Source organism: Adiantum capillus-veneris, chromosome 9 (assembly GCF_014529385.1).
Source record: "Adiantum capillus-veneris isolate H3 chromosome 9, ASM1452938v2, whole genome shotgun sequence".
Lineage (NCBI taxonomy): Eukaryota > Viridiplantae > Streptophyta > Polypodiopsida > Polypodiales > Pteridaceae > Adiantum > Adiantum capillus-veneris.
The window spans coordinates 29,851,388-29,862,249 of record NC_140939.1 but is presented as its reverse complement, the minus strand read 5'-3'; the positions used below and the strand labels follow the sequence as shown (position 1 = coordinate 29,862,249).

General features: G+C 43.5%; 2 protein-coding genes across 4 annotated transcripts; one reads left to right on the top strand and one right to left on the bottom strand.

Moving 5' to 3' along the window:
- Positions 1 to 726: 726 nt before the first annotated feature.
- LOC147450281 (two-component system protein A-like) lies at positions 727 to 6,157 on the top strand. Of its 3 annotated transcripts, none has more exons than XM_086519561.1 (9): positions 748 to 2,121; positions 2,340 to 2,498; positions 2,587 to 2,787; positions 3,626 to 3,895; positions 4,351 to 4,757; positions 4,929 to 5,075; positions 5,170 to 5,289; positions 5,554 to 5,696; positions 5,821 to 6,157. In XM_086519561.1, the coding sequence occupies exons 1-8, from the start codon at positions 1,314 to 1,316 to the stop codon at positions 5,617 to 5,619; spliced, it is 2,178 nt and encodes a 725-aa protein (XP_086375687.1). In that variant the 5' UTR covers positions 748 to 1,313; the 3' UTR covers positions 5,620 to 5,696; positions 5,821 to 6,157. The 3 variants fall into 3 exon arrangements, with proteins under 3 accessions (XP_086375688.1, XP_086375687.1, XP_086375686.1); XM_086519560.1 differs by having other exon boundaries at positions 750 to 2,121; positions 5,813 to 6,157; XM_086519562.1 differs by lacking the exons at positions 5,170 to 5,289; positions 5,554 to 5,696; positions 5,821 to 6,157 and having other exon boundaries at positions 727 to 2,121; positions 4,351 to 4,843; positions 4,929 to 5,064.
- Positions 6,158 to 7,566: 1,409 nt separating this feature from the next.
- Positions 7,567 to 10,569, bottom strand: LOC147450280 (putative pentatricopeptide repeat-containing protein At3g01580). Its single transcript, XM_086519558.1, has one exon. It carries the CDS (start codon positions 10,500 to 10,502, stop codon positions 7,911 to 7,913), a length of 2,592 nt encoding a protein of 863 aa, XP_086375684.1. The 5' UTR covers positions 10,503 to 10,569; the 3' UTR covers positions 7,567 to 7,910.
- Positions 10,570 to 10,862: the final 293 nt, after the last annotated feature.

Below are 10,862 nucleotides of genomic sequence, written 5' to 3'. Positions count from 1 at the left end.
CGCTCGGGAGTCCTGGCGGCAACGTTCGAAATTGAAGGGATGGAGCTCGTAGGGATGAGGGTTGCCTCATGTGCGCGACGTTTCATTGCGCTAATATCCATTTCAGCTGCTGCATACTTAAGTCTATTAATCCCACTAAAATACAGTGGGACTCGGCTCTAAGAAATATTTATTTTCACAGCATATTTTCCTAACGAGAAATCTTTGTCAATAAATTTAGAAGATCTCTTTCTCATGTGCATGTGGAAATCACACTAGGACAATATAGAGCTCACCCAATCGAGTGAAACTTCGCATCGCCCGCCACAAAGGGTGCGCACATGGTGATTTGGTAGCAAGGAATTTTGTGAAGCCTGAAATTTAGCACGCTGCCGCCAAGCCCTCTTCCTGTGCACTATTTGTGTCACCTCCATTGACTAACACGCTCTCTCCCCCTTTGCTTCTCAACTAGATTGCTAGGTCGCAACTGCTAACTACATGCCAAGCCCTACTTTTTGATGGGTTCGTGTGGGGTGGAATTTTTGCCACAGCATCATTTCTTGTCGTTGTGGTGAGCGATCAGCTGCATGTGGTCACTACACCTCAAAGAAGTGCAGTTAGTGGAGGGAGGAGGGGGTAACTCTAAAACAAATGGCCATGGGTAGCCTTGTAAACTGTAATCTGCCACTGCGCCATAAATGAGGAGCTGAGATTTTGTGATTGGCCGCCTTAGAGTGGGGTCAATTGCTCGCGTGCTTCTCTCCAATCGGCACTGAAAAAGGTGTAGGACTTCTTTCTTGTTCAAGCACGGGAGGCCGCCCATCTTAGTGGTGGGTCCGAAAACTGCAGGTTCTCCTCTGATGCTCCCGTGAACAATGCCTTGTTCCAGGCATTTTGAACCAAGCCTTAGAGCCATAAATCCCACCACTACCCAGTACCGCGGGAAGCCCAGCGTGTGTAAATGAAGAAATTTGCCAGCGTCAGCAAATCGGGGATGACGTCAGGAAGGCTGCACGCAAACGAAAACGGCTATTAGAAAAGAGGATTTGATGGGATGTATCAAATCTCGCAAATGATTTTATCACTCAATTTCAATCCCCAGCACAAAACAAGGGAAGAAACCCATTGCAGCGAGTTGTTAGGAGGCAGGCAGGCAACCCACGCTTACACACAGAAGGTGTTCTCTTTGATCTCGACTCTCTCTCTCTCTCTCACACACACACACAACACAACACACGTTTTGTGTGTACATTTGCATACCACCGATCAACCTTCCTACAAGAGCTCCCCTATTATGGTGCTCAGTACCTCACCCTTTCCCCCCCACAGCTTCCATGGAACCTTCCTCTCCTGAAGCCCCAATAGATCTCGAAACGCATGACAAAGCCACCCAGGAGAGCATTTTTGGCGCCATAGCCGCAGGCAAGGAGCTCAGCAGGAAGATAGTACAAGGCATCCAGGAAGGCATAGGTTTCAACAGTACATCGCCATCGCCTCTGCCGCCCACCTCCAAGCCTTTTTCGCGCTTCTCAAACTCTGTAAAGCTTGTATCTGGCCGACCGAATGACGTGCATTCAATTGACAGGCAAGGGCAAGGTGCCGATGGTTGTGGTGCAGGCAGCCCTACACAACCCGCCAGTATGAATATTCATGGGAAGCATGCTCAGAAGGCCATTTCCTTCTTTCAAAGCAGGCACGAATTGGGTGCACCAATCACATGTACCGCAAATGAAGCCCTTGAAGAAGGGCTCGTTATCATGACTGATAGAGCATTAAGAGCTTCCATTTTGCGACAGGGATTGCTTATTGCTTTTTCGTGGATTTTGACTCTGGTGTTTTGCATAATGGCGGTGATCGTCCCATCTGCGCAGATAGCTTGGACTAGGGAACATTCAATAGAAGAAGACCAACATACTTATATTGGTGGCTATTGGGCAATGCAATTATATGGGCTGCTTGCTACTTGTCTTTGCTTGCTGGGTTTCACCTGGCTCGGCGAATGGAAGCGTTCTTGGGATTGTGATTGTTGCCATGATGAGGTTCAAAAGACTGCAGGTAGAGCCCAAGAGGCGGAGCAAAAGGCATTGCAGGCTGACGGTGCGAAGCAGCAGTTCATGACATATGTCTTTCACAACATCCGAGGTACATCAAGCATTGTGCTTTGAGCTACAATTCTTATTCGTTGTTTTGCGGCGTCTTCACTTCCATGCATGTACATCGTGGGGTTGCTTTTCAAATCCTAAGTTCATATGTACGTCACTTGCAATTGATTTCTCGATCGGACGCTAGTTTATTGTCATATTTGATTGTGACTTAATTCGTTAGATGTGCTAATTCAATTTAATAGGGCTTTTTTGCAGTTCCTTTCAATGCAATTGTCCTTGGCTTGGGATATTTGAGATCCAAAGCAGACAAAAGTCTCTCTACTAGTGATATCTCAGAGAACACGGATTTAATTCAGATGATGCTGGATTGTGCTGAGACAATGACAAGTGTACTTGATGATGTAACTGACATGGGTATTAAATGATTCCATTTCTTTCAAAGGCTTTTTCATCAAACATGTTGCGATTGTGTCGAGCATGGTTCAGGGTTTGTTTACACCAGGGCAATGGGAGGATGGAGCCATGGAACTGAATGTGGAGGAGTTTGATCTGCTTGGTCTTGTTAAATTTCTGCTATGGGGCTTAAAGGACCTGCTATATCAGAAACAAATGCGCTTTAGCATGAGCATCGATCCCGATTCCAGAGAAGTTTTGAGCTCGAACCACGTGCTGGGAGATAAGCACAGGGTCCTTCAAACTTTAGGTATAATAGAAAATGCATGATACACTCAAGTTTCTCCTCTTCTGTTTAATATGGGGGTAGGGATCGGGTTGGGGAATGGTAGGTTTGTGTAGATTGTGTCATGATATATTTTCTGTCTGACAGTATTGAGTTTGATTGACATCATTAAACAAGGTTGTTCTTGTTCGATGTACGGCATAACTTGTACATTCTGTTATGTACCATGAACTAGTATGTTTTGTTCAGGACTCGGTCAACAGTCTTTAGGTCCAGGTTGGGGCCTCTGTGGACTGCCCAAAATGACTGGTTTTGAACATTGTGGGCCACATTTTTGGTCTTTTTCCATGTGTTTGGGCTCTAGTCCTTTTAGCCCTTTATCTCAGTAAGCTCGCTTCCCTCATGCTTATTCTTGGAAAGATTAGACCCTAGGTTAAAATAACAAGTCTCCTTTTTTTTAGTCATACGCGACATCCACAGTACGTTGTAATTTCTGTAGTTTGACTAGTAGTGCACGTCTTCGTATGTGTACTGATGGTACATGACTGTATGTATCAACCCCACATTAAACTAAGATAATATTGTGTTTTGCCCTGAAAATTGGGTGTTCTAAACTGTGGGGTAGAGGTAGCTGGCCACGCGTCGTGCTGTCTGTAGTTTTGAGTGGTTTTGGAAGAATCGGTTTGTAAGAGTGCATCATGATTGGTAATTTGTGTGGAATTGTGACATGTTAAAGGTGGGAATGAGCAAATTGCATGTGTAACACTCTAATCATTACTTGTGTCTATCTTTTGTTATCATACTGTGATTGCGGAGTAATTCATGAGGAAAATATCTGATCTTTAATAATTGCTGTTTGCAGGAAATTTCCTTAGTAATGCTGTAAAGTTCAGCCCTTTAGGAGGCAAGTTAGAACTATCTATAAAGTGTGAATCTCATCCATGTAATGCTGAGGCTTTTCCCAGCATGGAGTCTGATAAAGCACAAGATGCTTCGCTATGTCCTTGTTTGAGAGTGGAGGGTTTAAGGAAACAACTAAAGGATGGTCCACCAAAACCTTCGCTCCTCCATGCATCCTGCAACCACAGAAGCTTTGCAAAAGTGCTTATAACTGTGAAAGATAACGGGGAAGGTAATATTTCTCTTTTCAATTCGATTCTTGTTAGGAAGCTCGTGTTTGAGACCTTTGCAATGGTGTTCTTATCAATATTTTTGTGGCCTTTGATTTATCAAGCTCTTTGCTAAATTACTATAGTGGTTTCAGACTTCTAAGCGTAAGAGAAGATTTCTTGTTTTAATATAGTTGTTTCTGTACCAATTCTTTTTTTCCCTTCTTTGACATGCTATTGTTGATGTATTTTTTGCTGTGTTTACTTGAATTTGTGTGGTATTCATGTTGAATTTGCATCTTTATTTTGAGGTCACCATTGTGTTCTGTGAGAATGATTGGTCTTGCTACGGTTGACTTCCTTGTTTGCTGGATTGAGATTTTGTTTAGCCTACACTACACTATGGTGACCGCACAAAGAGAGACAGTATAGGAGGATAAGCTTGTTTGAAAGTTATGAGACCTCTTCTTTGTTGCAGGTATTTCTCCCCAAGACCAGGAAAAGCTATTCGAACCCTACTCTTTCGTCTCTTCTGGGTGGGTGCAAATGGCAGGTGTTTCTGGTTTAGGTCTAAGTATTGCAAAGTGCTTTGCGGAGTGTGCAGGCGGCTATATTGGTGTAAAATCTAAAGAAGGGGAAGGGAGCATGTTCTACTTTTGCCTGCCCTATCCTCTTATACCCATTACTCATGATCTAGAAGGATCCAAAGATAAGTGGCTGGATGCCTTCATGTCTGAGGAGCCTCAACGCTTGCAGGCTCAATCCACATTTGGACATCGAGAGAGACTCATTGAGCAAGACATAGAAACGTCTGTTCTCGACTCACAGGCTATGGAAAAGGGTGGCAAGAAAGTGCTACTTGTTGAAGACACAGAAATCAATAGAGTGAGTTCAACTCTTTTTTGTCATGTAGCACGCGTGCTGCACACATTGGATTATTTGTCTACATATGTTCAACAAGTAACCATTATGTACGTATGTATGTGAGCTGACTTGATTCCTTTTGACTGTAACTGCCAAGTTCGTATCATGTGATTGGATTTTGTTTCGTTGCAGATAATTCTCAGAAAGGTTTTACAAACTCTGCAATTGAGCTGTGAAGAAGCCGAGAATGGACAGATTGCTGTCAATCTATTGAAGCAAGGTCGGGCTTATGACCTCATTTTGATGGATAAGGAGATGCCCGTTATGGATGGGCATGAGGTTAGGCGCTTTGGGGCCCTCTCTTTAAAAGATTTTACTTGGATTTTTCCATAAGTATGTACATGATGTGATGATCTTATCAATGTTCTTGTAGGCAACTCGACAGATACGGCTATTGGGGGTGACGACGCCCATCGTTGCCTTGACAGGCAATGCTTTACAATCTGACAGAAAACTTTTTCTTGAGGCAGGTGTTGATGATTTCCAAACAAAGGTATGACAGTGTGCTTTTGAAGATTATGAGTTTCAAGCTGTGTCCATGTGCATCTCATATCATGTGATTTTGTCTTTAAGCCTAGCATGCTAGTCACAATGCCTAGAGTAAAGCTCAGAAATTTTGTACATTAAGAATAAGATCTTTGCTGTTGATAAATTTAATCGATCATTGTGTTACAAGTGCAATGTAAAATGAGCATTGTAAGATTCAGTTGGTACTGCAATCGTTTGTTTATGCATGGTCTTTAATGTTTGGTTGCAGCCCTTATCAAGAGACAAGCTTGTGCAAGTGTTGATCCGCTTCGGGGTGGAGATTCCGTGCGTGTAAGATGCAGAGATCAACTTTGTTGTGGCCTTTGTTCAAAGAGACCGCCGACTTGTAGCTTATATGTGCATAAGAAAGAGGTTAGCTTTTTGGTGTCTCCATTATGTAATTGTTGCAAGTAAATGACAATGTAGTAACTTCTGTTACTACATTTTTCTTTGCCATTTCTCTGATTGTTGTCAGTGCTTTGCCAAAGGGTGGCAGATTGTTAATATGAAGATGAAGCAGCCTCGAGTTTTAGACCTCAGAAGGGAGGTTTTTTTTGCGAGGTGGTTCAGTGAAAGTTCATGTCATCCTTTGTACATTACGATATTTTTGAAGGCTGGCAAGCCCAAATAATCTCTCTTGAGGACTTCAGTTTGGAGGGTTTTTTGGCGGTTTGTCTTTCCCCTCCCACTTATATAATACTGTGCCCTCAACAGCACTTGGTGAGAGTGAATTTACTTCTTTTGTGAAATGGCATCCACATGGGTCTCATTATACTTGTCTCATTTCATGGTTTTGTGTACATGGTAAATGCAAGAAAGCTTACATTTGTGCCTATTACAAATCCAATAATGTTGTTCAGGACGAAGCTAGAAAATTTTCTTAAGTTTCAAGTAGATAAATTATATGAGAACGGGTCACTTAATTTATTTTTTTTCAGGTGGAGCACAAAACATAAAAATATATGTTAACGAAAATGATTTTTCCTGAATATGAAGTATGCCCATGAAAACTGTTGTCACAAGAAGATTTAGAAATTTTCTCATGTAGGAAAACCGAATCTTTTTGAGTGTTTTTCATACGATGCATAACATCATGAGCTTTTGCTCGAGAGGCACCGCATACCTAGCTAGGTATGCAATGCCTCCCTCACACAAGTTCATGATGTTGAGGTAAAGTCACAATGTGGGAATTATTGTGAGAATTTGTCCAAAACTTCTTGTGGCATGTTGAATGTGGGCTTTCCTTGGGCTGTCAAATAGAATGCTATACGAAGGCGTTGGCAATGGCAATTTTTGTATATTGGATGTGTTTTTGTCTCTCGTGATACACATTCTCGCGCTTTTATTGCAAATAAATATATGGCAGTTTTTGTCAACATACAATCAGGAATATATAATAATGGTGGTTTGAGTCAAATAAGAGGAAAAATAACAGTGAGATTTTATTATGTCAGTGTCACATTCGTATGTTAACTGTGACGGGCAGAACAATTTCCTTTCTATTCTTGCATCTACTAAAGATGCCCTGTATTCTTGTGATAGAAAATTCAATTCTTTTATCTTTTTTTCTTCCAAAGGAATCTCAACTCAGGAACCCAACAGTTTAGCAATAGCTCGCAAATCAAACTCGCAAATTTGATTTGCAGAGGTGTTTGCATCTATGATACCCCACTTGAAGGATGCAGTGTGTGTGCACAGAGCGAGAACGAGAGAGGAGAGAGGACACAGTGTAGGTGGAGCTCCTGCAACAAACTAGAAGCAAGAGATTTGCAGCTTGAACTTGGACACACCCTAGCACGCAGATTGTAGTTGTCGATGAAAGTCACAAAGTCGAGGATGTTTGGATGGACCTTTGGCCTGAATAACATACAGGCTCCCAGTAAACCAGCTGTACAACATACACAAACAACTGTCCCCCTCCCATTGTGGAAAAGCGATGAGATGTTGCATATGAATGAAACCAATAGTAAAATCCTCCTTGAGACTTATTATTCTCAACAATGACAGGAATATTGCCATTACGATAACATCCAAAGGGTATGATTACAGTGTCACAAAGTCGAGGATGTTTGGATGGACCTTTGGCCTGAATAACATACAGGCTCCCAGTAAACCAGCTGTACAACATACACAAACAACTGTCCCCCTCCCATTGTGGAAAAGCGATGAGATGTTGCATATGAATGAAACCAATAGTAAAATCCTCCTTAAAGAGTTATTATTCTCAACAATGACAGGAATATTGCCATTACGATAACATCCAAAGGGTATGATTACAGTGTTTGTTGTTAAAATTTGCTATTTTAAGTGGATCGCAGAATTGCAAGCCTTAAAAATACTGCATAGGCTTCAATAAATAAATAGGCAATTCCAAGTTGAATGAGAGGAGTCTTAGTGATCCCATGGATCAACCCTCAAGATCTAAAATATTGAATGGGATGTTTAAGGTTGTCTCAGCGCACTGAAATCAGTGACAAAAGCTTCTCTTCCTGGCTCTCTAATGTAGAGGAAAAGAAATTCAAGAAGTTGAACACGAACCTCTGTAAGTGGTTCTTAATGCTTGTACTCGGTTGGGGAAGATTGGATTTAATCCATATCTACTGCACCTTGAAGTTGTACAAAGTACTCCATCTTAGCTGCAAATTCCTGCAACCCAGGATCCCGACATATGTTTAGGAGCAGCACATATGCACCACTATGCAGAGGTTTCAACTCCACAGCATGTTCAAAGGCCCGCTTTGCCAGCTCAAAATCACCATGCGAAACACATGCTCCTAAAAGGGAGAACCATATCGCTGCATCTGCTTGCATTGGCATCTCCTCTATAATGTTTTGAACCCTTTTAAAATCACCTGCCCGGGCCAACAGATCTAGCACCACACCATAATGTTTTGCATTCAATGTCATGTCATAATCTTTGCTTAAAGACTCAAAGTACTCTAAGCTTGAATGGACAAGCCCTGTATGTCGACAGGCAGAGAGAGCAGATATGAATGTAAGATCGTTGGGTTGGATGCCTGCTGCTTTCATATTTTCGAACATGGCAAGGCATGCTGTGTGACTACCTTCACCTGCATGACCGGCCATGCACGCATTCCATAAGATTACCGTAGGCTTTGACAGTTCGTCAAAGCATACATATGCTTCAGTCATGAACGCGCAATTCTGGTACGAGATTAGGAGTGTTGTTATGATAGCAAGGTCACTATCGAAACCTGCGGAGATAATTTCAAAATGAAGTTTTTGACATGTTTCTATTGCCCCTGTTACTGCACAGGCTTGAAGGGCCGAGACAATTGCTATGTCATCCTTTGTCACATGCTCCAACTCCATCTCCTTGTAAAACTCCAAAGCTTTCTCTGCATGACCTTGTTCTGCATAAGCGGAGAGAAGTACTGTCCATGAAACCACACTCCGGCACGACGACAACCCATTGAAGACATCCTCAGCCTCAACAATAGCCCCACATTTCCCATACATACATACAAGGGTGTTCGCAACCTGTGCGTCCAATGCGTATCCAAGATTATGGGAATCACCATGCAATGCCTGCCCAAGCTCAAACATTGCCACTTTGTTTGATTGCCCATCAACAAGCTGAGTCTCTCTCTCTGCAATGTTGCCACATGCTCGAAAAACCATCAAAAATGTTGTCGTATCTGGCCTCAACCCATCTTCCTGCATTTCCTTATAAAATTGCAATGCTTTTTCCTCCTTTCCTAGCTCCACATAAGCCGCAATCATTGCATTCCATGAGACAGCATCTCGACGCAATAAAAGGGTAAAAACATTATTGGCATCCTGCATCCTGCCATACTTGCCATACACACTCAAGAGGGCACTACCTACCATGATGTCAGATACAAGCCCTTTCCTACAGACCTCCGCATGTAAAGCCTGACCAACCCCCTTCAGCAGTGATGTGTTTGTATAATCACTCACAACTAGAGTGCCGTCCATGTCCGCCAGTCCTTGGAGGGCCAAGATGAGGGTGCAGTGATCTATGTCTACTTCCTCCTCTTGCATCTGTCTGAACAACCGCAAAGCCTGCTCTCCCATCTTTTGCTCGACGTATGCTGTGAGCATGGCATTCCAAGAAACAGGATCTCGGTAACGTAAAGATACGAACACATCCTCTGCTTCTGCCACTGCCCCACATTTACCATACATGCTCACAAGTGTGCTTCCTACAAAAACATGGGTTGCAAGGCCCCGTAGACGAGCTTCAGCATGGAGCTTCTTGCCTGAGTCCAGGTCTGCTATTTTACTGCAAGCTTTAAAGAGGCTCGCATATGTATAACTGTTCGGCTCTACCCCATCCTGTAGCATGCGTTGATGCAATCTAATTGCTGCTTGGTAATTCCCGGACTCTGTATACGCAGAGATAATGGCAGTCCAAGCAAGGACACTACGACGAGGCAGACTGTCTGCAATCTGACAAGCATTATCAACCGCACCGCATTTTGCCAAAGTCATCGCAAGGTAGTCACCGAGAAAGATAGTCCTGGGAGCATTGTGCTGGACCATATGGGCATAAATGCGGCTGGCATAGGAGAGGTCCTTATTTCTGTTGCATGCTTGAAGCAAGCAGATGTATGCCTTGGTGGAGGCAGCTGCATTGAATTTAAAGAGCAAATCAACAGCCTCAGAAATTTGTCCCTGCTCGCACAAGCGCTCCAGGCTACTCTTGTAATTAATGTCTGCACCTGTGCCATTTGTGCCCATGTCCAGTCTTCCTTCCAGATTAGGAGAAGCATCCATACAGCAATGCTTTCGTATCGTATGATAAAGTTGAGGATTGAAGCTACAATATGTGAAGCACGTGCTATTCCCACAGAACGGCAGTTGTCTTTGTGCATAATGGAAACCCTTGCTCTCTGGGGCACTATGATGAAGGTGAATATGCCCTTGTTGACAAGAGCTGTTCTTGCTAGGACCGTGCACATCGTCTCTGTCAATGCAAGATGTGAACCCTTTCCCATGCCGAGAGTAAAGGGTGATGCAGAAAGAAACAAATGTGCGACGGTGCTGATTACTGGATGTGAAGGAGACGCAGATCTCTGCGGCGAATACGTTCTTAAAACTCTGGCGATGGTGATGGTAACGAAGGTCAGACCGAAGGGTTCTGTAACATGACGCATAAGGAAGTGCGTATCGCACAAAACCAAATGGGTGCATTCCCGGCCATCATCGCCCCTGCCAGAGTCGGTGCTATGACAAACAGTAACCATTCCATAGGGTAAAGGGGCCATTAAAAAACCGGGGTCCTGTGAAGGGACCCCTGGACTCCTGTGAAGGGACCCCTGGACCCCTCACTTTAACTTAGTTTGTGTCCACTCTATAGACCACTGGCCCCTTGGTGAGCCGGCTAGCGCAGCTGAGGATGCAATCCCAACCGTTAGATATGTGTTCAAGCCTTGTTGGCACAATTGGCCTACATTACCCCCCTTATGCGGCTCGCTACCGGTGCTCGTTTTTGTTACACGCAATTTGATTTCTGCCATAGCATGGCCGCGTGAGAGCTTCGATCACGCCAAA

What these genes read in the sequence shown, in the direction of transcription:
- LOC147450280 (XM_086519558.1), bottom strand. Translation starts at nt 10,502, where the DNA reads ATGCACCCATTTGGTTTTGTGCGATACGCACTTCCTTATGCGTCATGT.
- LOC147450281 (XM_086519561.1), top strand. Translation starts at nt 1,314, where the DNA reads ATGGAACCTTCCTCTCCTGAAGCCCCAATAGATCTCGAAACGCATGAC. An exon ending in CCGTTATGGATGGGCATGAG is followed by an intron (nt 5,076 to 5,169) that starts GTTAGGCGCTTT and finishes ATGTTCTTGTAG; the next exon opens with GCAACTCGACAGATACGGCT. An exon ending in TTGATGATTTCCAAACAAAG is followed by an intron (nt 5,290 to 5,553) that starts GTATGACAGTGT and finishes GTTTGGTTGCAG; the next exon opens with CCCTTATCAAGAGACAAGCT.